Genomic DNA, 27,139 nt, shown 5'->3' on the forward strand with positions numbered 1-27,139 from the left:
ATCCTTTCTATGATTTTCTTGTCAGAGCTGTGATATAGAGCAGAGTAGCAGATCACTCAGAAAATACAGTTCAGAATTTTGTTCTCCTGATCCCTTCTGATCAAGAGATACCCTCTCAAATTTTATTATGGTGCCTAGAGTTATCCATGGAAAGGAGCTGGGGGAAGGATTTACTTCATTAAAATGCAGTGCAATGCAGTTACTCTCGAGGCTGATGATTACAGTTGTAAATAGAGTTTTATTTTGAAGGATGCTGGTTCATTTTTGTTCCATTCAGATGGGAATTTTTGTTCTTGGCAGCGGAAGGAGGAGAAGGAGGCAAATATGTATTGAACACGAAAATGGAAGAGAGTCAAAGACTGAAATGGAGAGGTGAGGATGCACATAACAGTTTTTGACTAAGGCAGATAAGCTGTGTTACAACTTAGCCATATTGTTAAGAAATCATGGTTTCCTCATCACTTTCTTCCTGAAAGATTGTCATCTGATGTTATATAAATGCTTTGTCACTACACTTTGAGTAAAAGCCAGGGCAAGACGTTACCTTGTCTTTGTATGTGGCAAATGTGGGTTGTTTTGAGCACATGAAGCCGAAAAGATCTCTGGCCTTTAAAGGACTCCTGTCTTACTTTCATTGATCTATCCTTCAAATCTCATCTCCTGTGCCTGATGCCCTGGTGTTTGACAAGGCTGATTTTCTGATGATACATTCGGCTCCCATTTTAAAATTTATTCTTTAGCTCCACCTCCTGGCTCTTGGTCTGTGAAAAGGAGGATCCTTGGGAATCACAGAGCCTCAAGAAGGGATCATCCTAGTTTACAAATATTAATGTAGAGGTATATATGGGGACATTTTAGCTGAGGCAAAATAGTCTTTGCTGTGCCCAGTCATACTGGCTTTCAACAGAGGCAAATTTTGGTGGAGGGTGGACAATGGAATATGTGGCTCATAGTTTCTGCTTTTTCATGGGCTTTCAGTTTCTCAATTGTGGCAGTTTTGAGACATGACAGACATCACAGAGCAGTCTCTCTTTATTACTGTTTCCCCCCTGGTACTTCCTCAAATTCATGGGGGTGGGGAGGTACAGCAGAAACCGTCTGACACTGAAACATTAAAAAAAGATCTCTGAGGCCTTGCAAAGGAGTCTTGTTTCATGCAGGGAGAATTACTTTGACTTCGTGTTCATCCTATTAAACCAGGAAGTGCCCAAGAAGTAGAGGAATAGATTTTAGTCATCTGGATTTAAGAAGAACAATGTCTCTTCCCCGACAGCTGCGAGAAAAGAGGTAATGTGTTATATAGCCTGCTCCTGCCTTCCCACAGGCCTCATGTAACTCCTGATCTGTTTGGTTAATTTGGATGCCAGCATCTGTGGTGATTTTAAAAGGCTTCTTGTTATCAGAACAGTGTGTAACTTCCACACTATTAGGCTGCTTAGGGTCAAGCAGACCATTTCTTTTGCTGGAGTGGACTTTCTTCTTTTTCTGGGGAATATTCACAACCTAGGACATAGTGGGTCATTGTCCTCATTATAGCTGCAAAACAAGTTTCCCTTTTACTGGAGTTTATGATGTTTGTGATATGACTAATTATATCTCTTGCTCTCCATAACCACATCCTTCTTCACGGTAAGGGGTAGTATTTACAGTATTGTGGGTGGTGCTGATTCATGGCATTTTCCTTGTACAGCAAACTATTGCAAGATGTTGCATCATTGCTTCAGCATTTCAAATGGGCTATGCCTTGTGGGAGCCCCTGGTTGGGATATTCTCCTAGCAGAATAAACTGAGACAGCTACCACTTTTTTTTTTTTGTACTATCAGAATATTTAACATTTCGTCAGCTTGGGATTTCTTAGATGATCCTGTTAGAAGTCTCTCTTTATCTCATTTGTTATTCTATTTTCCTCGTTCTAGATGCTTTTTACTCGGGTGTTAGTATAAATACTCCTCTGACAACACTGAGTTATAAGACTGAAGCAAAGGTGAATTTGTCTGCTGCTTGTCAAAGCTGTTGCACCAAGGAGAAGGTCATAGAGGAAAAAGCACCTGCCAATCCATGCTTTTTTTGTAGTGTGGGCAGTATAGACCAGTAACATGACTGTGTGGTCATATGGCTGCTCGTTAGTAATCCCTGTTCCTGCAGAGATTCTTCCTTCTCACTTCAAATCCAATTCTTTCTAGGATCTGCAAAGCTTATTCTAACCTTGCCTACTAACATGAGTTCCTTCACACACTTTTGACATTTTCAAACAAGTATCTTTGTGTTTGCTTCAGGTGATCTGCTGAGACAGGGGGAAAAATGCCAAGTTTGTATTTCTATCCCTGTGCAGGCCATTCATTAAGAATTGTACTTCATGATCTTTGAAAGTTGGTCCCTTAAAACTCCAAATATTCTGTAATGAATCTTACCTGCTGTGACTAGGAGGTCTCTCTACAAATATTTGATAGCCAGCCTTATTTTTCCAAGCGTCTTTAAGAGTTTGTTGTATTGTGATGTCGTCAAGAAAACTCGACAACATTTTGACAGCTAGTGTAGGCACCAATAGTTTTGACATCGAACAATACTAACTTTTGTTTCTTTGTTCTTTTTCTGTTTGTGCTTATCCTGTTGTTTCTTTTCTTATATGTATGTGGTATATTTTATGCATTTTGCACAGAGTATAAAGTTTTTAGGATTTAGCTTTGTGCTGTCAGTTTCTACAGCACCTTGCATAACAAGCTCTTTTCTCAGAACTGTTTCCTATATTCTACAGTAATGCAGTAATAATAGCAGCTTAAATCATGATGTATAATGATCTCCTTAGAATAGGATCCACTGATGCAGAGTTCTTTCTGTAAATCTCCTAGATTAAGGAAGGATTAAGAATGCATCCACAGCTGATCATATTTCTCAGGAAAAGCTTAGCAGTTCAAGTGTTTGTTTTGTAGTCCTGTTCGTTGAGCAAGCCTAGGAATGAGAGGGGTATTTTTCAGGCATAATGAGTCTTCTCAATGGTCGCTGATTTATGCTGAACTTATTGAAATTTGACATCTCAAGATCAGACCTCCAGAGGAAGAGAATGACACCATGAGTTTCTAACATCTTGGTTTTGATATTAGAAAATGTGATATTGCCTATCTTTGCTCTGTATGACACAGGACATCTCAAAGGCTGTTACCAATATGAGTAACCTAAATCTTCTGTTCTTGTTTCACAGTGATTTTGATCAGCTTCCAGATGATGTACCTGTTTCAGCTAATATTGCAGATATTGAAGAGAAGAAAGGCTTTACTAACTACTATGTAAGAAGGGAGATTTATCCTGCCTCTACATGCCTTCACCAGTGACTGGTTTGGTTGTGGGAAGCAAAATGCAGTTAATCTGGTGTAATTGCTTTTTGGTGTGAGTAGTTCCATGTGGAAGACTTCTCAGTGCTTTATTTTTCAGGAATGGAGTATAGTTATCCCAGATTCAGCCTAAAAATTAATTTTCTGAATGAAGTGTAGGAGATATCATCTAAAATCATAATTTTTCCTAATATCTGATTTGTTTCCTGTTAGAGTGCTGTATCATTGGTGAAGATAGTGGGAAAGTAACTCAGAGGGTAGAAAGGGAGAGTCTTGCTTCATTATTCCATGGTACTGGCAAGTTAGGACGTTCCCATCTTCACAGGAGGTAGCAGATAAAGACATGAAAGAGCACACAGGAAGAGAATAGTAGGGAAAGGCACTAAGATTTTCTGAAGGTTTGAATATGCCCATCTCAGTCTGACTTCTGCTGGAGACATTGCTCTTGAAACCCTTCCCACTGCAGAATTCAGGTTTTTCTCTGGAATAGAGTGATGTTTGGTTGCTCTGTCTTTATGTTTTCTGAAGGATCTGGCTGCAATGTGACTCAGAGGTCAGTGTGTGGAAATGTTGGGTTCCTTTAGAGCAAAGCAATTTTGTCAGAAGAGACATAAAATAGTGGTTGAAGGAGGTCAGACAATAATTTCTGCAACTGTGTACATTAAAGTAAAAAAAGAGGTATGAATGCCTTCAATTCTGAAAATCAATTCATTTAAATGTCAGTCTGTCTTTAGATTTAGATGTCCGAGGAATCTTATTGTAAAATATTGTTCATCCCCATAATGTATTTTGCTTGTCACTGAGGCAAAGTGTGCAAGCATAAAGTTGAATCTAGTAATTTTATGTTTCCTTTTAAGATTATATAATATAAAGCAGCCACAGGGACATGCTTCATATGCAAGCTGGACCCACACAAATACCTTGTTATATCCTAGGTCCTGAATTGGCAGATGCTTAACTGAAGGCTTGCTTTCCTCTCTGCTCCTAAGAGGATATTCCTACTAATGTAGCACAGATCTTACATTCCTATTTTATTCCTCACATTCAGTTGGTGAGTATTTATAAGTATGAACATCAGCCTGAATCCCTCTTCTCTGTTTCAGATGTTTGTCATTGAAGTAAAGCTTAAAGGTGGTGGCAGATACCTGATTTTCCGGCGCTATCGTGAGTTCTATGCCCTGCACACCAAACTAGAGGAGCGATATGGGCCAGAGAGCAATAACAGCCCATTTACCTGCACACTCCCTGTACTGCCAGGTAAGCTGTCAGTACCAAACCTTTGCACAATTAGCATCTTTCTCAGCTCCAGGCTGCCCAAAGGAGGAATGCAATGAGAGAAGTAGTTGTGACAAGGAACTAATTCCTGGCTGTGGATGCCAGAGAAGTCCTGTTCCATTGACAGCCCCTTCACTTGTAGTAAAGTTCATTTAGAAATCTAAAATCCTTTAGAAAATATGTAAATTTTTTTTCAGCTTCTACTTCCTCCTGATTGCTTCATTTCTCTGACAGCCTCTTTTTTGCTTTTTTTTCTTCAATAACTGTTACAGGTTTTATATTTTCCAGGAAAAGTTTTTGTTGGTGCTAAAAAGGAAATTGCTGAGAACAGGATTCCTATCCTAAATGTCTACATGAAGGTAAAACTTAAAGAATGCAGTGATCACTGCAGATGCTTAGCCATTGAAATCAGTTAAGGCAGACAGTACTGTTTGGGTTCTAAGTATCTGCTTCTCTCTGTTCTGCTTTTCTGAAGACATAGTGCCCACACGCTGGTACAACCTGAAGTCCTCTTCCCCAGATTGTTCAGACAGTAGGCTCTGCTGGAGTATGCAGTTCACAAAGGGTCACTCTCTGTCTTCATATGCAGATAGATATCCTTACCAAAACCCCCCCCAAATGTGTGAGGAAATGGTGAATCTCCAGGTGCTGCATGAATACAGAGTTGGTGTGTGCATCCAAGGGATTAGGAGAATGGTGGGTGGGTTGTGCTTTACCCCACCCACCATCAAGTGCCACGCAGCCTCTTGCTCACTCCCTCCTTCCCTTATGGAATGGGAAGGACAACTGGGAAATGGTAAAACCCATGGGTTGAGATAAGAACAGTTTAATAATTGAAATAAAGTAAAATATAAGACTAATAAATAATTGTAATTAGAAGGAAGGTAACCAGAATACGGAGAAATAAAACCAAAGAAGAAAACAAACAAATGATGCACAATACAATTGCTCGCCACCTGCTGACCAATGCCCAGCCAGTCCACTGAGCAATGATCTGTGGCTCCTGGGCAGCTCCCTCCAGTTACATACTGGGCATGATGTTCTGTGGCATGGAATATTGCTTTGGCTAGTTTGGACCAGCTCTTCCGGCCATGCTCCCTCCTGGATTCCTGTGCAGCTCTTCACTGGCAGGACTCGGGAAACAGAAAAGCCCTTGGCTTAGACTAAGTAAGCCAGTAGTTAGAAACAACTAAAACATCTGTGTGTTATCCACGTTATTCTCATGCTAAATCCAACACACAGCACTGTACCAGCTACTAAGAAGAAAACTGACTCTCTCACACCCAGAATCAGGACAGGTGGGCTTCTGAGAGTACCTGAATTACAGAGAAGATGCAGCATACATCAAGGAGAGATATTCTTTGTGTGCAGGTTAACTGAAGACCTGAACTTCAAATCAGTAAAAGTCTGAAGCGCTGGCCAAGGCTGCCTCCTTTCCACAGTCATTCTTGTTCTGAAAAGAAAAACAAAAAGCAATTTACTCCTGCAGTAAATCAGGTACAAAAAGAGTGAAGCGATACATTGGCCAACTCCAGGAGTAAAGAGGAAAGACTGTCAGCTGTTCAGCTGTGTCCTACTGAGTGAGAAAGGAGAGGAGGGAGATTTCTGGCAGTAATGAATATCCTTCATGATCCTGTAGGGCAGAGAGGCATATTTGTTACATGTAAATAAATAGAGAATTGGTCTCTCCCACTGTTACACTCTGCTTCCTGCTTGCTCTTGGCACAGAACCTGCTCTGCCTCCCTGCTTGGGTGTTGATGGATGAGGATGTTCGGCTGTTCTTCTACCACTCAACCTTTGATGGCGAGCAGGTGCCTCACAGACTGAGGCGGCTTCGCCCACGGACACGCCGAGTGTAAGTGATTGACATGTTTTTTTCAGCATTGCTTGATGGAAGAGATGCTGTCCAGTTTTGCGGGGGGAGAGAGATGAGGATCACCACTGTGTTTTCCAAGTGAATCCATGAATCCTTAATATGAGGATCTTTGTGGTGGAGTGAACACAGAGTATTTCTTGTTTTCAGTAATCGCAGATTTTAAAAGTGGATGTGGTACTTGCATTAAAGGAAAATTCCAAAATGAGAGTACACCTTTCCTTTTTAAAAATACTGTCCAGCTCTATCTGCCCATATTTCTTTAATGATAATCTCTATTATAATGTGCAGCATATACAGACCAAGCTTAAGGACATAGGCTTGCACCACTGAAGTCAGTGTGTTTTGGCACTGAATTCAGTGAGATCTGGTTCAGACACTAAATGAAACTGAATATTTAATTTGTTCCCATCCTTTGTCTAAACAGGGGCCTGTCCTACATAGCAGCATTGACACCCCTTTGGAGACCTGCTAAGTAGATGTCATACTTCCTTACCCTTCAGATAAATTAATTCTCCTTTCAGCATTCCAAAGATGGACTTGCTTCCTTTTCATCTAACTCAAACAGTGCAAAAACTGCATGTGTATGATGGCAGAGTTTGAATTAAATACCATAAATGCTAGAAACAATGATGCCCAGAAGGCAGAGTAGGGGGACTGAACAGTGCTGTGGAAGAGAGGTCCAGAATACTGACTGCATTGAAAATTCCATCTGTTCTCAGGAGCAGACACCATCAGATTGCTGCTGCTCTGCACTGAAACTGAGAGAACTAGGGCAGTGTTGTTGCATCCATATTTATTTACTTCAGTGCTGCACACAGATTCTCTTGCAGTTTCTCCGGTGATCTATGGCTTACATGTCCCTTAAATAGTAAAAACACAGACACTACACTACTGATTGTGAAGCATTTTTAATGACTTAGAAGGATGTTTTCCTCCCTGTTGTCTCATTTCTTTGCAGTAAGAGCGTTTCAGATCAAGTGCCTGTTTTTGACCGCACCGCAGCTCCACGGGCTGAGGTGAGTACTCTGCACAACATGTCACAGGACAGGAGATTAAACTCTGCTTTACTGTGGTACCTCATCCATCAGGTTGCCATTTTCAATTAGAGCTTGGGGGAAGAAAGTGAAATCAACAGAGAAAAACAATTGATTTTAACAACAGGAAATGAAACAAAGGATGGAAAGAGGCATCCTGTTCCTCATCTCTTGAGTAATAAGAAGGTCCATGGTGAAATCAGAATGACAGGAGATTCAAAACTGAGACATGTACAGCTTACTGCCAAATGGTCCACATTTGCATAGTGCTACCCATAAGTTAAATCTAAAACAGGCATAAGCTTCAGTTTCAGTGACTTCAGCATATGTTTAAAAGCTTTGCAGGGGAGACATCTTATTTTTGTATTTTTTGTAACATAAATGCCCATACTCTTGTCTTTTGTGGTTTATTTTCTCAGTATTAAGCACATGAGACTGCTTTGTAACCAGTATTTGTCTGAGCAGGGTTTTGCTTCCTGAAACATGTGATTTGCCATACAAGATTAAAATCCCCATGCATCTTTGAGTTTTGTTACTTTTGTTCTTTACACAGAGAATGACAGGTCTTGGAACAGTCATATCTCTTGGGTTTTATCTATTAATTTATTAGTATTGAATATACCTACCAGAACTTTTCAATAGGTGAAAAAAGCCTTTTGAAAGGGCTGATAAGTCGACATCTGAACCACTAGCACAACAGTAGCATTGTTTTGTTTGCTTTTTATTAAGAGAACTCTTGGCATTAACAAGACCAAAAGAACAATTGCAACACAGAATAGAGAGCACCTTTTCATTTTTGCTTCTCTGAGACCATTTAAATGGCTACCATGTTCTCTAAGGACAATGGAGGAGATATGTATTTTTGATAACTCAGCCACTTTAAATCTCCAACCTTTTGTTAGGGTGATAAGCATGTATTTGCCTCTTTTTTTTTTTTCTTCCCCTGAAGAGGGCATCTAAGTTCCATTTCAACAACACATCACTTTTCTAAGCTTTCCCGCATCTCCCAGTTCAGCATCCAGACCTGAAAGCTAGATGTAAAAGCAACAGTTAGTTACCCTTAAATTAAGTTTCAACATTTCTGCAATTTTTAAAGGCTCTTTGCAATATTTTGCAGCAAATCTAAAAGCTGTAAGGCTGCAATGAGAAATAATATATTTTTTCAGTTCTCAGGATTTCAAGCTGTCAGTTGGCTTCAGTTCTGTTGTCTTACTTGCTCTTAAGTGCTTTCAACTTATGTATATTGATTTCTCTGGTGCTCAGTGTTCTGCCACTTTAAGAATCCTTTAATATAGCTCTCACAGGGCCATGTTTATCCTAGTGCTTTCACTGCTTCTTCAAAGCAGTTTTGTGTGTGCTGAGTAGGAGAGGAGATTGTGAGAACTGCAGACTACGGTCAAATATATGTGACCTTATCCCAGAAATACATATGTGATGACAAAGTGCGCACTGTCTTGCTGCTTTATGCTTTCTCCTCAAGAGCACAACAGAAATATTTGCTTTCATAATTCTGTGAATTAATAATTTTGATGTTATTACTTTCCACAGGCACTGTTTGATTTTCCTGGAACCAATAAACTGGAACTCAGATTCAAGAAGGGAGATTTGATCTATCTACTCAGCAAAGTAAACAAAGACTGGTTGGAGGTAAGACTGCAACAGCAGTACTGAATTATTAGCATACCTTGAAATATATGAGTAGAAAGGGCTCTCCTGATCCTTGTGACCTGCCTCTTCCTTTCAAGGAGAAACTGTATCATAATCAGGTCTTACTGTCAAAACTAAATCCCTGATTCCAAATTAGTAATTGTTTGGTTCCTTGATGGTTTTTAGCTTACAAATTTTCTGCCCTCCAGACTTCAGTTTTCATTTGCATTTGCTTCTGCTGGAATGTTTTTAAATTCTTTGGAAGTGATTAGAACACAGAAAGGCCACAGAAAGGAGATGGAAACTCCATTTCAGCGATTAATTGGTTTCTGGCCTCAGGGTGAGTTGATGTATGCTTCATGCTTCATACCACAACACACGTCAGCCTGATTAGAGAGAACTTGGGTAATGCAGCAGTGTTCTGAAAAAAGGATGAGGGGAACATACTGTGTGTTTGCTGATATGATATCTCTGCTTGCTCAAACACCACAGCGTTCCTTGCTAACCATCTGACTTGCATTTTTTACACACTGTTTCACTCCCCTGCCTGGTATTTGACTATATAATTGTATAACCTTTTTGTACAGATGCCATCAGGTCACTTCCATAGAATTTCTTTTCTTGATTATAGTGGAAAAATTACTACTGTTGTTTCTATCTAAATTAATTGAATTCCAGAACTTATTGCATGTGGCCAAAATGGCATGGTTTTCTTGATTCTAACATTTCCTATCATTCCAGGGAACTGCTGATGGTGCCACTGGGATTTTCCCATGTGCTTTTGTGAAGATAATAAAAGATTTACCACAGCAGGAAGACACAGTTAATAAAGTTCGCTGTTATTACTATGATGAGACTGTGAGCACCATCAGGTAATAACAAAATAGCCTTCAAGTTTGCTGATGAAGAAACACCAACAATTCTCTTGTCATGATATGTAATGACTATATATGTTCTAAATACAGGGATATATCAGTGGAAGAGGATCTGAGCAGCATTCCATCATTCAAAGATCTAATGGAATTGATGAGGTACAATGCAAGCACTTGGCTGTATATTTGATACTTAAACATTTGTCAAGTTCATTCTGGTTTGAGATTTTCTACATTCTACTTGGTCATCACCATGTTTTGTGTATGAAATACTTTTCAAGTGTCTTGAAGAAGTTACACTTTGACTTGGCCCAGGGCCATCTGTGCAGACACTAGTCCTTCTTGGGGTTTTCAATGAGTAAGGGATGATACACACTTCTGACTCAATTGTGATGGGTAGAAATTTCCATTTCTTGTACTATGATAAGAGCCATATCCCCATAAAAGCATCTTTTGTCTAGTACATTTCTTCAGGATGTAGGGCATGGCCTTCTAAGACTTGTTAAACTAGATTAATCTGGTGTTGAACATCAACAATTTAGAACATTAAATATTAATAAATATTGGTAATAGAACACCTGTTCTAATATTCTTACACTCCTCAGAAAGAGCAAAAATAAGTAGGCAAAAGTGGGTGGTAACCACAGTCAGCTCTTTTGCGTGGTAGTTCTATCAAACACACAGATTAATTGTGCCATTTATGTGGTGTTACTGGAAATGGTTCTTGGTTCTGGTAGATTTCTTAGCTTAAACACAACACAGCATGAATGTGGCTATATGATTTCTAGTACTGCTGTATCAAGAAAGCCATGATACCCAAGGCTTTGTGTGACTTTTATTAAAATTAATTAGATTGTCAGTATATTATTCATCATGGAGCACCTCCCAGGCATTCCTTGATTTCTGGGGATCAATCCATTTCTTTTCTCCCAGGCAGGAGTTTAACCAAGACATTGTTTTGAATTACCGGGACCCTGAAGGTGACCTGATCCGCTTGCTCTCTGACCAGGATGTTGAACTCATGGTGTCTCAGAGCAGAAGAAGTCCCTCTGAGCAGCACTTCTTCCCTTGGAAGTTGCACATCACTCACAAAGATGACTTGGGTGTCTACAACACTAGTCCAGGAACAGGTGCTACTCAAACAGTAGGAGCAATGTAAATGCTATACAGATATCCCTCTCTGCAAGTGGTTTCCTTCAAAATGTCTTTGAAGTGTCCTTGAAATGAGAAATTCTTAGTGATATATTACCTTTCAGTGTAAAATCTGTACTTAGTTAACTTCTTCAGCTTTTTAACACACATCAGCAATACCGACATCTACATAGTGACCAGAGAAAGTGAGGAATAGAGAAATAAAATCATGGACCATGTTTACAAAGCAAGTCAGTGTCAGCCTGCAATAGAGGTCTCCTGAGCCCTTAGACCTGCTCTGGTTTCTGTTCTCACTCCCAAGACTAGTTATTTGTCCAGAATGTCTTCATAAGCTTTTGTTTTTTCTCTAGACTCCCATAAATTTCTCTTCATTTGCTGATCTGAAGGTTTGTGGGCCATTGTGTAATTATATCTCTCATGTTGGAGTCTGACTGGGTGTTCAGAGTTTGTCCTAGGAGGATCAATAAAACTTTTTTGGATTTCAGTGAAGAAATTGCAGCCCATCTTAGCTTTCTTCTTTTCCACTGACCAGTATATTGAATTCCGTGAATCAAACCTAGTACACCTGTGGTGTTCCTTTTAGACCTTTATATAACTGTACAATCTACTTATTTTCATGTTCTAGGAAAATGTGTGGTATATCCTACTCAAACAGCAGTTTCTTCTCTATCTTCTGCTTTCTGATGCTGCATTCAAAGTAGAACTAACAAGAAATTACTGTATCAGATTCTTCAACAAATAAAGTTAAATATTAGTTTGTCAATTTTTATTTAAAAGTGTTTTTTTTGGGGGGGTGGGTTTCTTGACATTATTTTATTAAAATATTACAAAATGTAACTTCCTGCTTCAGAGGCATTGTAGCAATGCACTTTAGAAAGGAGATGAAGTAACAGCAATGACTGTGTCAGTGATATTACATGTTGTGATACATAAGAAAATGCATTGTAAGTTTGAAACCTAATGGCAGGTATGGACTGCAAAGTTTCTGGTGTGCAGGATTCTTTGTTACTTGTTCCTGGAGTTCAACAGAGCAAGTGGCACTCAGAGATTTTCAGTGACAGCTGGATCCTGCTATGCAACCAGCAACTCAGCATGTCTCTCTTAAAATGCAGGAACATTTTCAATGAGAAGGGAAAGGGAGGAAAAATGTCTGCTAGGAAACAACTGTCCTCTTTTGTAAGGGTGCTGGAAGAACATAAACACACTGGCCTTTGAAAATCAGGGCAGGATGATCCCCCTCTGCCTTTAAACTGCAATGCAAAATAAATTCTTCCCATCCAGCCAAGTTACATATTCCTCTAACTGTCTGAAGGTTTTATATGGACACCTTCTCACACACAGTTACCCCAGATATTCTCCATTTTCTTTGTCTTGCTTTGCATGTTTCCCTTATTCACATGAGAGGGTTTTTTGGGTTTTTTTTTTGGCTTGTTTATTGATGCAGTTCTGATGAGAGAATAACTGTGCTGCCTGTGGTTTTGGTCAGTACCATGGGGATTGAGAGGAGGAGTAGCTGTGCAGGATAGACAGACTCTGCCAGTTATATTCTGTATCTGGGAACTCATATAAGCCCCCATAGTTTATCCCTGAGAACACAAACTTGAGCATGTCTCTCCCTTATGGCTGCCTAACTTTCCTAAGGTTTATTTCTGAAGGCTACTGGGCTGTTTTATGGTTGGAATAAAAGATCAGGCTGCCTTGGATGTAGGATAACTTCAGATCAACTACTCTCACCAGTTTTCTTTTGTTTTCTTTATGTACTACAGTACTTAAAATTTATTATTAATTGTTGTTGAAATGGGTAAAACTTAGAAATATTCCTAAAGAGTTACAGAGATAAAGGTAGTTCACTCTCCCCCAATAGAGATGTACAAACAAAAGTCCAGAGAGATCTCTGGCATGAAGATTGTCTAGTCTAGAGCGAAGCAAGAAACAGCACTGGAGTGAAAACCAGAAAATTCTTTCTTCATCTCTCTTACATCTGCTGCAGTCAGTCCTGTATCTTTCTTAAAATACATAAGTATCATGATCTGGTAATTGCTAAGACATAGATTGGCAATGACAAACTTCCTTTCCCTCCCTTCCCAGTTAACCCAACAGTCCATCTAAGTGCGTGCTTTGGGGGCTAAAATAGGAAGTACAGACTTCCTATTTTGTGCAATTGCACAGACTTTCCTTGAAAGGGGGGGTGTCAGCTTCTCTGAAAGTGGCATTTGAGGTTCACAAAAGATGTAGTAGTTATTTTGAAGACTTACTTGCCAAGAAAATCCTGTGGTTGGTTTATACTTCTGTCTCCAGTTCTAGGCAAGTGTGGGTTTGCTGATATCTGCATCAGAGGATTCTGGTGCTGGGAGGTGGTGCTGGACAGGGAGAGTTCCCCATCAGGTTGAATCATCTGCCTCATAGACACCCCTGGATTCAGGTAAGGGATTGGCTTCCTTTCTGGGGGAAGCATAATGGCAGAGGCTGCTCTCATACAAGGACTTGTGAGTTACTGAGGGATTTCTTAGCTGCAATGATTATTCAAGGGCTCAGCCAGCTGTTTCCAGTCCAGGGAAGAGGCTTTTGGGAATCTGAAAGTCAACAGGAATTGAAAAGTGGTTTTTCCATGCTCCCTTAAAGTAGAAAAAGTCTCAGATCTGTAACGTACTTAAGTAGGTGTGTGTATTATGATTTTGAGAGAGCGATGAGAGATGGCCAAAATTACTTAAAGTCCAGTATTGAACAGTGTGGTCCATGGTCCTGGAACTGCTCAATCTACTTTCAGTCTCTATAATCACCAGGAAAAAAATTAAATTAATTTATTTGGTAGTTTGTCTACAATTTGCAACTTGTTTGGGGGGCACTGAGAAAAGTTCAAGGAAATTCTCAAAGTGAATGAATATGGAAATCCATCCACTATAGCTCCTAGGAACAGTGTCATTGAGATAATATTTATAAGGAAATTAACCACTGTTGTGGTTCATTAGGAAGGCTTTAAGCATAAAGAGCAGAAGAATGAAATTAATTTTAAGGATGAGTTCTCATCACAAATCAGGATTTTTGTCTTGTTGCTGCTCAGCTGACCAAATCCCTGCAGTTCCTTGGAAATGTACATTTACTTAATTCTTTGCTTGTATTGCAACAACACACAGTGAGAAGAGGTGAATTTTGTCCTACAAGAAATGCCTGGTAGAAGTTCTTCCTGAATGTCACTTCAACGTGATCTTAAAGAAGTTCCCTTATTCAGTTTTACTTCTCTTTATGTGGAACAGAAACAAACAGCTCCACAGTAAGCAGGGCAAGAGAGTGGCCAGTGGGCAATGAAAACTCTGAAATTCTGAGTTAGGATCAAGCCTGTGTGCCAAGGACAATATAGACATGAAAGAGATTTTCATCCTGCTGCTGTATCTGTATTTGCTCTTCCACGTTCAAGCCACTCAAGGTGAGATTCAAATTTATATTCTCTTTCATCCTTCCATTATTGCCTTTCTTTTTAAATGTCTCCTTCTTTCAGCTAATGCTCTTCCTCCTTTTCTGCTTGCTTTTCTGCTTTCTTCTCCTGTTTTCTAAGCGGTAAGAGAGCAGACATCCTGATCAAAACCAGCCTGTAGCAGGTGCATGTGCAGCCAAATCAGTTGTATGTTGGTGCTATGGACAGTTGAAATACTATATAAATGGATGAGATGAACAAGCTGATTGGATAATGAGTGAATGGAAGGAGGGATAGACCTTGATAATTAGTGAAAAACATAGGAAAATGAAGGACTGCAAATGAATGCATAATTCAAATGGTGCACAGGAGTAGAGACATGTGGCCAGACACAAGACAGTGTGGTGGGGGCTACCAAGAGCAAAATCCAGATGACCTGATTTTCTTCTTCTAGAATAGCTGACAGATAAAGAGACCATCTGCCATATCCATTGCTTGTGTTTCCTTTCTTACACAATGAGAACCTATTTCTCCTTTCCTTTCCTTTCCTTTCCTTTCCTTTCCTTTCCTTTCCTTTCCTTTCCTTTCCTTTCCTTTCCTTTCCTTTCCTTTCCTTTCCTTTCCTTTCCTTTCCTTTCCTTTCCTTTCCTTTCCTTTCCTTTCCTTTCCTTTCCTTTCCTTTCCTTTCCTTTCCTTTCCTTTCCTTTCCTTTCCTTTCCTTTCCTTTCCTTTTCCTTTCCCTTTCCCTTTCCCTTTCCCTTTCCCTTTCCCTTTCCCTTTCCCTTTCCCTTTCCCTTTCCCTTTCCCTTTCCCTTTCCCTTTCCCTTTCCCTTTCCCTTTCCCTTTCCCTTTTTCCTTTCCCTTTTTCCTTTCCCTTTCCCTTTCCCTTTTTTTCCTTTCCCTTTTTCCTTTCCCTTTTTCCTTTCCTTTTTCCTTTTCCTTTTTCCTTTCCCTTTTCCCTTTCCCTTTTCCCTTTCCCTTTTCCCTTTCCCTTTCCCTTTCCCTTTTTCCTTTCCCTTTTTCCTTTCCCTTTCCCTTTTTTCCTTTCCTTTTTCCTTTCCTTTTTCCTTTCCTTTCCTTTTTCTTCTTTCTTTTTTCTTTTTTCTTTTTTCCTTCCCTCTCCTCTCCTCTCCTCCCTTCTTCCTTCTTCCTCCCACACACTGTCCTCCCCTGCCCACAAATTTGATTTCACAGAGCTGGGAATAGGAAGTACACCCTACCTGCCACAAGACTAGGCCTATAGCCATCCTAGAGGCAGAAGAAAAAGAGTGTTATCAGGAGTTGTGCTCCATGGACATCTACCTTTTCTAATGCAGATGCCTCATGTCTGCAGTAGCTGGAGGAGTTGTGCTGCCTGGCCCAGCATCAATTACAGGACATCTTCCTTTGAGGTCTCTGAGGGAAAATGTATTACTGTGTAGGTCAGACTGGGCTCTTGGCATTCTGAGCCTTACCCCCACATTGACACTTCCACATCCTTTTCTATGTGTGATGCTCCATTTTCTGGTTACACAAGGAAACAGTAGAACTTTGTACTGGTTTTCAGTAGAAGATCAAAGTAAGGTCCCTCTTATGCTTCCTAAGACAGCAACATTCTGTTCTGATGGGTTTTTGCCTGTAAAAAGCCCCGCAAACAAGCTGATTATAGCTCTCATCAAGAAATATTATTTGAGAGAGCCCACTCATGTATGCACCTTTGTCACCTGAAGGTGCAATATCCCAATAGTGCAGCATGGATATTATCTTCAGGGAAAATAAAGAAGGATAAGAAAGCAGCTTGCTTCATAGTGCATGTGCCAGAGGCAGTCTGTATTTTTAAGCTTCACAGTTGTGAACTTAAAAAAAAATATCCTCAATGAGAGGTCTGGCCATCTCTGGATCATAAATCTAGTTCCAACAAATTAGTTTGGACATTCTTCTGAGTCATAGCAAGGCTATTCCCAGAGCATCTCACTTTTAAATAGACCTTTCTAGCATTACAAACTTTACTGGGAAGTTAGTAGCAAAGAAGTTCACACAGCAACAAGTAGGAAATGATCACCATACGTCTGTTGACCGTGGTATCTACTAATCCTTGGATATACTCAGCTTTTGAAAAGTGATACCTTGGCTAGAACTGTATGCCTTGCAGGCACAAAGATTTCACTAAATTGTTGTTAGCTGTAGCCTGGTTTGGACACTTGTGTGTTGTGGAGATGTGCAGAGTGCTCACAACTCTGCACATACATTCATGGAGTCATGCCCCATCCCTGAGATGTTGTGGGCCAGATTGAATGGGGCTCTGAGCAAAGTGGTGCAGTGGAAGGTGTCCCTGCCCATGGCAGGAGGGTTGGAACTACATGATGTTTAAGGTGCCTTCCAACCCAAACATTTGTAGGAGTCTATGATTTTCTGGTGCCAAGAGGAGACTTTTGTTATCAGAGCCTCACCCATTCTGTATCTCATCTCTCACCATTTATATTTTTAATCACTGCATCTTTTCTTTGCCTGAATTCCTTTCCCAGAGAGTATCCCAATGAAAAGCCTGAAGTGCTACAGTGACTACAACTCACAGGTGACTTGCACGTGGATGGAGCATTCAGAGGCTCATGACCTCGTTGCTATGATTCTTTACCAAAGGGATAATATTGACATGTAAGTACCTGAAATGTGTGGAGCTAGATAAAAGTCCAAAGGGAAATTTGTCATAACTTGGAATCCTGGGGACATGCAGTCAAGTTTTTAGAAAGCACATCCACACTCTTTTTTAATTAAGCAAAAGTTATACCTGCTTCTGAGGCCTCATCTAGGAAGAGAGGAATGAATAAGCTATGCCAGTGGAGATATTCTTATCGCCTTTACAATTACGTTCCATAATTTTGTTGTAGGATCATAGATACGAAATAAGATGGGGCATATAGGCTGCTAATAATCAGCATTACGGGAAAAGGAGGTGTCAGAACAAGTGTGAGTATTGTTTGTAACCCTAAAGGAGGAGATATTCCCCCTGTCCTTTTGCTCATTTAGGAGCATCAAGAATGTGGTTTTGATCGCTTTTGAGAAATATGTGTAGACTGTATATTTATGAGATATAAAGAGCTGGTAAGTTCTCTATCTGTGCCATCAGTTTTTCTTCAAGAGATACTGGGGTGTTTATGACAGTATCTCTCTGTCACATTTGTTTCCTTTTCAAAAGGGAACCAAATCACCAGACTGGATCATTGGTGAGGATAAGAAAGGACAGAAATAGAGGAATAGTTAAGGGAGAGAGGAAGGCAAAGATGGATAGTTGAGAAGAAAATTATTTAGAGTCTGGAGATACAGGAAGAAAAGGAAAAATTAAGAACTCTTGATTTTATTACCAACAAGAGGGAATTTAATAGACCTAAAAGTTGATGAAAACAGTGAAAGAACTTTGGAACAGGACCTTGAAGCTAAACACTTCTGGAAAAAGATGATATAAAGTTCCTTGGACTTTTGGAGGATTCTCTGAAACATTGTTACATGATGAAGTGTGTGGATCATGAAATCTAACTGAGGTGAAGGAATCAGACAAGCAGGTGTTAAACATGGACAGCCACACAGCTGAAATCAAAATGGCCAACAATTAAACAAGATCAGCTCATAGATGAAGAATAGTTGACTAAACCCCAAACTGTAAGGTGATGCTGGTGAGTAGAAATAACTTCAGGGCTTCATACTCTTTGGGCTGACTCTTTTACTTAAGGCTACACACATACTGCAGTGTCCAATCCATACTTCAGCAATGTCCCTGGTTTCCTTGCTACTACCCAACTTATAAAAATAGCAATAGTGCTGAGTAATGCTTGCTGACATATAGTTGGCTAGAAGACTCCATCCTGTCCTGGAAGAGAGTATTTGGCCTTAAATATTCACAACTTAATATTTCTCATCTGAGCTGGAACAAGATAATATACTGGGCATGAAGCCATAAGCACAACAAAATTCCACAGGGTGCATAAAGAAGCAACGCATCTCTCCAGCAGCTAAGACTACTGCAACCACACAAAGATTATCCTCTCATGCCTTGTTCAAAAAAATGTTTCTAATTTTCATGATGCTGCTTGGCCTGGAGAAAGGCCATCTGAAAGGAGGATTAACATTGTGGATGAAATCTTTAATGAATACTTAAGATCCCTTGGCAGAACAGAACTACTAAGGATACAGAAGTACATTTTGGTTGAGAATCTTTTTCTAAGTGTTTTTCTGGTACTGCAAAATGAAAGTCTTAAAGCAGCTTAGGATCATCAGAAATTTTATGGCCTTCAACTCTGAGTAAAAGGTGTATTTACATGACATAAATTTTCATCATACTATTTCTCACCTAAAAATATGAAACTACATAGAGCTAGGCTAAAAAGTAACAAAAATTAACTGGTAATGTAACCTTCTGCCGCACGACTTTGAAATGGGGAGGCAAAATTCTGGTGTAAAAAATGTTTCTCATATTAGCTGATGCAAACCAGGACTAATAGGAACAATGAGAAGAGGATATAAGTGCCTTCGTGAATTATAACAACAGGATGGGATGAAATTGGTTTCAGGTTTTAATTTTGCACTAACTACAGGTTTTTGGATCAGATCTTTATAGGTCACTTTCTCTGTACACAGGGAGAACAAGAACATGTCTTGCGAACGCCAGACAGAAAATGACTTGCATGAAGCTCCAGACGTGTTTGTGCACTGGATCTGCCGCAGGACTACAGACTATTTAGGAATAGGGATAAAGGATACTTATGGCTTCAGGCCTAAAAACGGAACAGATGTTAATCAAACAGAACTGGATGTTGATCTTTTCCAAAATGGTAAGGCTGAAAATACCAAATTCTTGTTTCCCAAAGAATTTTAAGGATTTTTGAGAATGTATTTGCTGTTCATCTGGAATTGTGAAAACTGCCAAAGAACTCCACATTGCAAGGGGGGTTGCGTAGGGAGAGAAGGCAGCAAGTTTCTGAGAGCAGCTGGATGTGGTATCATCTCAGGAGCTAGTAAAGCAGGAGGTACTTGGTCTGTCAGGGATAAGATACTCTGGAAATGGGGAAGCTTACCTAGATGTTTTCTTCCCCTCTTTGTGTCATTTCCTCATTATCTCCTCTTATGCATTGTACCTTCACCTTCCAGTTCGGCCCCTCCCACCTCAAAACCTCTCAGTGAGCCCAATGACATCAGGAGACTTCTTGCTGACCTGGCAAACAGCCAGTGGAAGCCAAGGGCTGGGCAGTGCACTGGACTATGAAGTCACTTACAAGCGGCAGTGGGAGTCCTGGGAGGTAAGAGCAGAGGAGCTGAGCTGTCCTGGTTTGGGCTGCACCAGTTTGGGCAGTTCAAAGTCTGTGGAAAAAGTTGTGCAAATGAATGGTCTTTCCTATCTTCAGTGACTGTGAACAGATACAACAAGTGTTGTTTTGGGTCAGGTGGAAGGGGCTCTCTTTCTATGAGCAAGTGACTTGTCCTGTGAAATGCCATTTTTCCTGAACTGAAGGCAAAGATCTCTTCTCCACTCAAAGAAAGCCCCAACCATTGTACTTGGATTTGAGTTGGATTTGAATCCCTCTTAAACTGAATTAAATCATGTTCAAACAGGAGGCTGTGGGTTCGTATGGGGAAAACAGCAAAATACATTTGAAGTTGCTCCCCCTTTGAGACAGATATCTTTTGGGTTTTTCTTTTCTTTTTTTTTTTTTTTTTTTTAGTTTTTACGAGTCCATATCCTTTGCCCTATCATTTCCCTAGATCTGCACATGTTTCTGTTCTGTACCTGTCAGACTGATCCTTAGATTTTAAAGGAATTATCTTGGCCAGATTCCTACATAATTCTGCGCTGAGCAGTGCTATGAACACATGTAACTGGAGCTGAAGACAGTCTGGACTTTGCAAGCTGCAGGAGTTGCTACTTGCTGGGGGAGATTGTGCCTGACAGTGGCCAAGCCTCACCTGTCTTGAGCTGTGCTGCAGCACACGCTGGAGCCCTCTTGTGTGGCGGTGAGGAGACACTGCATGGCAGCATGTGCACGGACAATCACACTTGTGGGACGGTTGGAGATGCAGCCTGGCAGTCAGCTCCTCCTCTCACTCTTTCCCTGTCTTCCCTGCACCTCTCCATCCCCAGTGTCCCAATTTCCTCCGTTCCTTCCTCTCTCCCAACAACAGGAAGCTGCCTCGCTCTTGCTCTCCAGCACCACCCAGTGCAGTCTCAGACCTGAGGACCTTGTCCCAGGGAGCAGCTACGTTGCCCGTGTGCGAGCCAGACCAGGGCAGGCCAGCAGCTTCTCTGGGCAGTACAGTGAGTGGAGCACGGAGGTGTCATGGAAGACCCCCGAAGGTAGCATGGGATGGAGTGGGACTGGAACCTGAGAAGCCAGAACTTCCCTGTCACTAAACTTGCACTTGTGTTCTCTGAAGGTGGCCTTCAGCCCAGGAACCTTCGCTGCCTCTTCAATGGTGGAGACCGTCTGACGTGCAGCTGGGAAGTGAAGAAAGTGATCACCACCTCTGTCCTCTTTGGCTTGTTCTTCAGGGCCACCCCAGCATCACAGTATGTGTTCCGCCCATGGCAGTGTGTCTGTGCCTCTCCCATGGGGCTTCTGCCTGTTCCATTCCCCTGATTCCCATTCATCCTCTTTCTTCCCCTCAGAGAAGAGGAGTGCTCTCCTGTACATGAGAAGACTTTGCCCCACACCCCATATGTGGTCCAGAGCTGTGAGATCCCTGTTAGCAATTCTAGCAGCCAGAGCCAGTACCATGTATCTGTCCGGGCCAAGACAGAGGAAAAGATGATTGAAGCCTACAAAAACAGTGAGTTCCTGTGTTGTTTCCTGCTTCTCCTTCTTGTTCTTGGAGGGATGCCTGTCTGAGCAAGTGGGGCTGAGGACAGAGGCGTTGAGGAAAAGTGAGTGGGAAGTGGAAGAAACAATCACTGATAAAGAAAGGGACTGTATCAGGTCAGAGCTCTGTGGTGTAGGTGTGGAGTTCCTCAGTGTTACTCTGAGGAAGGTGACAGTGATGGAAACTGTAGCGCAGAAATCCAGGTTGTGACCTGGAGCTTCTCAGTGAGCATTTGCCATCCTGCTGACTTCTCTGTGATTCACATTCATGAGTGTCCCAGGTGACAGGGGACTGTGGTGAGAGGTGTCTGTAGTGAGTAGGAGCGTGTCACTATGTGATTTCTCAAGAAGTCAGTGAGCTCTTGTGGGTTTGTGCAATGGCCCCTGGAACCCTGGATGAGGTAGGAATCCTTTTCCCAGTGAGGTGCACCAGGTAGGCCATCTCTGCCCACATGTATCTGAAAGTATTTGGGTGACTTCTCAAACTCTAAAACTAGAGCAGCTCCTGCAGTGGGTGAAAATATCAGGAGGTAGCTCCAAAAGAATTGAAAATTTCTGGAAACGTGGTGGACAAGTACAGATATTTCAACTATTGCTTTGCTGCTTTTCTGTACACAGGGAGCATTCTCAGTATTCATGGGTATGGATTTTCTGTTATTTAATACTCTTGTATACTGTTAATATTGTTGTATTTGACTAGAAAATGAAGATGCAGAGAGTTAAGAAATGTTAAAAAGCCGAGCCATTTTACATTGCACAAAACAACCTTGTTTTCAGTCCCGGGAAATGATTCACAATGTGGAAAGAGAGCACTGGAACAGTAGGTTGGTAAGTGCTCTGAGACATTCAGTGTGTTTCAGTCCAGGTGCTGCCGCCTGCAAATGTGTCAGTAACAGCAACAGGGAGCCAAGAGTATGAACTAAGGTGGAAAAAACACAATATGAAGTACAGCTTCATATCACAGAGATACCAAGTCAAGTACTGGGAAAACAATCGATATGAAAAGGTAACTTACAAAGTGCAAGAGTAATGAATATTTCTTCACTGGTCAAATGGAAAGACAGTTCTTCTCACCTCTGTCATTTGTGCTTCTTCCCTCTCCCCAGACTCTCCAGGTGTTAAATATCAGCAATGATGAACCTCCCTTCATCTTCACCCTGCAGATGCTGGCAGCATCTACAGAATATAGGGGGAAAATGCGTGCAAGGGTGAATAAGCCTCCAGACTATGAGGGACCTTGGAGTGAATGGAGTGAGGAGTTCACCTGGAAGACTGAGAATGGTACTTTCCATGCTTCTGTCAGGTTTTGGTGGACTGCTAATGGCTGGGATGGCTCTTTAGTATAACATATTGTCTCAGCTGGGATTGGAGTGAGGTGCAGCCATGGCCTAGTTGGAGTCACTTACCAAGGCAGCTGCCCTGCCTGCATCCTTGCAGTACATCAACAATGCTAGGGAAGGAAGTGAATGACCTTTTAAGCTTCTTTCTTGCTTGCCTTCATAAGGTGAATACAACTAACCATAAAGTTTTCCATGTGGAGAATGAATCAAAGACATCCTGCCCAAAAGATTATGATTGTTTTCTGATTCCAGTAATCCATTCTGCTGTCAGTGACTAAAGAACTTTAAGAAGATAGAAGATAAGACATCAGCTTTTTATATTCGCAGAGTGACTATAAGGTTGTGTAAAACACACAATGGAGTCTGCTGGAGATAAAATCTTTACATGTTTTTGCTGTTTATGGACTTGGAGGCAGAATGTCTGCCATCATACAATCTTTTGCACAAAGTAATATGATCTTGCATGATTTGTCCTGAGGAAGGTTGTAGTGATTATACTGTGGGCAAATTTTGATACATGTATTCAGGAAGAAATTAGTGTGCTGTTGTGGCTGTTGGCAGGGGGAGCTCTTAGAAAATCTCTGAGACCCCATTTCCTCAGAACTGTGCAGAGTCAGAGGCAGACTTAAGATGTCTGAAGCCATGCCTGTTGTTCATAGTGGAGTTAGGTTCATAACCATCTTTTCATTAGCTTAAAATGTTTAATGAAGGCCCTATGATCTTGTTCCTCCACATATCAAATTCCCTGAATAGTGGCCAGAGTGAAAAACCTGTTGCAGGAAACAGTCACTCTGCAGGTGGATAGCTTTTCTCTTTTCTCTGTTTCAGTTCTGCCACCTGTGGTTCTTCCAGTGACACTCCCAGCTCTCATCATCGCTTCACTGATAGTTGCTTATTGCAGCTATAAGTATTTCCTCAGGTAGGCTTGCATTGCAACAGGGAGACTTAGCAGCCCATGTGGGTGGCATGAAGTCTGAGGAACTTCTTGTCCTCAGGAGAGAGGCTATGTGGAGATGGGCCTTGGTGGGCAGCCTTGTGCGTGGCTGTGCAGAGGAGAGAGCTGGGTGCGGCTGCGGCGCTGCCTTGGTTGTGCCCGGCTGTGCTGAGCAGCATGGTCTATGTGGTGCAGCCTTTTCTGGTAGCAGCAAATTGAGAAGCAAATCTTGAAAACTGTTCTTGCTGCAGGAAGAAGAAAATGTGGGAGGAAAAGATTCCGAACCCCAGCAAGAGTCTCCTGATCCAGGGCTATCTGGGGGTAAGAGGGAACCATACCTTGAAGGATTCGTTATTTCTCTTTCTTTTTCAGGACTTCCAATAATCTTAAAAGCTCTTCTTTCTAGTCCACAATTAACAGATACCTTCATTTATCTATTACTTGTTTTTAGGAGAAGTTCTGGTCCTACTCAACATAAGTGCTCTTATATTTAGCAGACCTCTTTGTGCTGTGGTTGTCAACACAACTGTGATTAAAAATCATTGTAGAAAAATTTTCAGTACTTTAAAATTTCCTACTCCTTGCTTTTAAAAGGGGGTTCTTAAAACCTGCCCAGCACTTATGGGCTCACTAACTCTCAAAAGCAGGTTCTTAGGGTACACTGTCAAGTATCTCCCTGAACATCTTGAAGTTTGCTCTCTTGAAGACCAGAGTAGTAACTCTACTGTTCCTTTTTGTTTTTTCCCATTACTCTGAAAATGTTAAACTCAATCATTACATGATCACTTTGGCCAAGACAACCATCTACTATAAAATCCCTTAGGTTCTCCATTCACAAATAACAAGTTTCGGAGGGCATCTTTCCTAGCTGGCTCACTGAGTACTTGTAGTCAGGTCAGTGATATGGCAATATGGGTTTGAAGAAACCATCTTCTGGAGAGGAGAACATACCTTTGAGTTGTATTAGTGAAGTTATATCCCTGTTACCAGGTGCTATAGGCTCTCCTATTTGTTTTCTTCATCCATGGGGAATGTACAATTCCTGATTCTACTGCCAGCAAGATACTGCTCTTTGGTCATGTCTGCTTTTTCATTTTCAGAAAGGACATTTGGGAAGTTGGCCAACAGGCAACCAGGTGGACTTCAACAAATACAACCTTTCAGAGAAGATGGAGCAGGCTAGCTTCCTTCAAGTTGTGGACAAGTGAGTGAACAGCACATGATGGTGACACTGTGGATGGTCTCTAAGACCTCACTGCATCATGGCAGAATATAATCAAATGTTCTGTCACTAAAAGTCCTATACAATTTTCTTTTGAGGAGGAGATTCAATTTTTTATTACAGGGGTAACTGCATCTGCACTAATTTTTTTCTAAGCCTGTGTGTAGCTATGTGTGTTTTCAACTAAGATTGGTTTTTGTTTTGTGTTTAAAACAATAATCTCTCTCACAAACAACTTTTAACTTTCCCACATTCAGGCCGGTGAAGACTTTGGCAGAGTGCCTTGAAGGGCAGACTAAGAAGACAGATGTTTCCCCTGTTATACCTGACCTACAGAACTCATACCATGCTTTAAATGAGTCAGAGCATGCCCCAGTTGCCTGCTCAAATCAGAGAGCTGGTCATTCCTTTCCCATTTCAAGGAGAAACAGTGCTGATGCAAGTATTGCTTCCCACACAGCAATCTCTTGCTTTGCTTTCAACGGTCCCTACTTGTACAGCCCAGTGGTGTCCTCTCACCCTGATATACACCAGACCCTGGAAATGGACCCTGTGGGACTCAGTAAGAAATCAGTTTCCCTTCAGTATGTGACTCTCCCAAGGGAAGACTCTCCCCAGGCCCCACAGAGCCAGGAGCAGCCAGAAGCAGCTCCTCCAAGGGATGTGCTCCCAGATCAGAAGGAAATGATGCAGCACCTCAGTGACAAGGAAGAAGTCTCACAGGCCTCACCACCCCGTGGGGAAGGCACCAACGAGGGAACAGAGGAGCAGAACTCTCCAAAGGCTCTCAGCTGTACCACATCTCCTCAACAGTACCCTTTGGAGTACATCACCACGGACAGCCTGGTACTGCCATCAGCCAGCACCTCCACCCATCCTCCACTTGCCACAGCTGAGGAATCACCTTGTGGCTCACAGCAGCCCCAGCGTCCCAGTGACCACTCTTGGCATGAGTCTTCTCAGGGGAAAACTGATGTCGTGATCCCAGTTTCAGGCCAAGCACCAGCCTCATCTCCTGAATTGCACCTGGATACCTTTGGCGACTATCTTACTCTGCCTGAAGGTCTCCGTGAACATTCAAAGCCCACAAAGATTTCTTTGCCTGTCTTACAGAAGGAAAACGGTATTCCTAGAAAGCAGCCTTTGTCAGTAGGTAATTTGGTGGTGTTAAACCCTGACAGCACTGAGCCAGTTTTCCTTTGCCAGGTTGGTGACTATTGCTTCCACAGTCTAAAATCCAGTGTGAAGATGGATAATAGTCAGGAAGACCATCAAGTCATGAAACTTTCTGAAAGTGAGACAATACTTGGGCAGCCTGTACGTGATGATGAATCCATCACAGGGAAGGAAAAGGATGTATGGAAGAGGGAAAAAATACAGGCCATCCAGCTCTTCAAAAACCTGAAATCAGATGATTACTTTTCCTGGCAGCAATCTTTGAGGATCAAAGAAATCTGTTAAATGGGTAAATATTAATGAATACCAAAGAGACGGGTAACTGAAAGAGGTTGCAACCCTCTGGTGAAAATGAACCCTCAAACCTAGGAACAAATAAACACCAGTTCCATTTTCAAGCTTCCAGTCCAATGGGTTAAAAAACTTGAAGTAGCTCAATGTCATTCTCGGTGGTCTTCACAGATTTGGCATGAAGGACTACACAAATATTGCAGTGCAGTGTTTTTTAAACTTTTTGGCTTATCCATGATGATCAGTTTATCCTCCTCATGATCCTGTAATACATCACAATCATCTTGCAATTATATCAGATTGCTTGGCAAATCTTGTGGCAGGAAATGCAGACTTAACAGCTTGAAAAGCTATCAGAAGAAGACAAGCTTGAAAAACTTGGAAAGAAAAGTTCTATCCTTAAAAGCTATTTTGTTTAATTTCTGTGCACTTATAAAATAGCTCTAAAAGTCACCAAGGAAATTCTGTATCTTTGCCTTTCCAATATGGCATGAAATAGGTATTGCCTAAGCTTAAAAAAACCCAGACACTTATAGAAGCATAAATAAAAAATGAGAAAAGATTGTCGAAATCCAGGAAAAGTTTCTTAATGTTAATGTCCAGTCTATCACAGTGGATTCAGAGGATAACAAGGAAACATTACTGGGGTACATAAAGCAAGTTGTAGAGAGTAATTTGGAAGAAGAAATATTACTGAAAGAAGACCGAAGGGCTCCTAAGGTTCAGTGAGAGGGAGTGGGGCAGATAACAGAA

At 41.3% G+C, this 27,139-nt stretch overlaps 2 protein-coding genes across 2 annotated transcripts; both read left to right on the forward strand.

Moving 5' to 3' along the window:
• The first annotated feature begins 307 nt into the window (after nt 1-307).
• Nucleotides 308-11,859, forward strand: NCF4 (neutrophil cytosolic factor 4). The gene is made up of 11 exons (XM_030960361.1): nt 308-372; nt 1,201-1,287; nt 3,201-3,285; nt 4,434-4,587; nt 4,894-4,964; nt 6,334-6,461; nt 7,441-7,498; nt 9,065-9,163; nt 9,905-10,035; nt 10,129-10,194; nt 10,969-11,859. The coding sequence occupies exons 1-11, from the start codon at nt 365-367 to the stop codon at nt 11,192-11,194; spliced, it is 1,113 nt and encodes a 370-aa protein (XP_030816221.1). The 5' UTR covers nt 308-364; the 3' UTR covers nt 11,195-11,859.
• Nucleotides 11,860-13,873: 2,014 nt separating this feature from the next.
• CSF2RB (colony stimulating factor 2 receptor beta common subunit) lies at nt 13,874-26,380 on the forward strand. Its single transcript, XM_030959806.1, has 15 exons — nt 13,874-13,914; nt 14,401-14,475; nt 14,523-14,611; nt 17,104-17,233; nt 19,211-19,404; nt 19,721-19,869; nt 20,750-20,921; nt 21,002-21,134; nt 21,234-21,394; nt 22,284-22,429; nt 22,530-22,704; nt 23,592-23,682; nt 23,949-24,018; nt 24,798-24,901; nt 25,177-26,380. The coding sequence occupies exons 1-15, from the start codon at nt 13,874-13,876 to the stop codon at nt 26,378-26,380; spliced, it is 2,934 nt and encodes a 977-aa protein (XP_030815666.1).
• The last annotated feature ends 759 nt before the right edge of the window (nt 26,381-27,139 follow it).

This window comes from Camarhynchus parvulus, chromosome 1A (genome assembly GCF_901933205.1).
Source record: "Camarhynchus parvulus chromosome 1A, STF_HiC, whole genome shotgun sequence".
NCBI lineage: Eukaryota > Metazoa > Chordata > Aves > Passeriformes > Thraupidae > Camarhynchus > Camarhynchus parvulus.

What these genes read in the sequence shown, in the direction of transcription:
- NCF4 (XM_030960361.1), top strand. An exon ending in CCGCAGCTCCACGGGCTGAG is followed by an intron (nt 7,499 to 9,064) that starts GTGAGTACTCTG and finishes TACTTTCCACAG; the next exon opens with GCACTGTTTGATTTTCCTGG. An exon ending in GAGACTGTGAGCACCATCAG is followed by an intron (nt 10,036 to 10,128) that starts GTAATAACAAAA and finishes TTCTAAATACAG; the next exon opens with GGATATATCAGTGGAAGAGG.
- CSF2RB (XM_030959806.1), top strand. Translation starts at nt 13,874, where the DNA reads ATGAGAGATGGCCAAAATTACTTAAAGTCCAGTATTGAACA. An exon ending in TGTTGATCTTTTCCAAAATG is followed by an intron (nt 19,405 to 19,720) that starts GTAAGGCTGAAA and finishes TTCACCTTCCAG; the next exon opens with TTCGGCCCCTCCCACCTCAA. An exon ending in CACCTGGAAGACTGAGAATG is followed by an intron (nt 22,705 to 23,591) that starts GTACTTTCCATG and finishes TCTCTGTTTCAG; the next exon opens with TTCTGCCACCTGTGGTTCTT.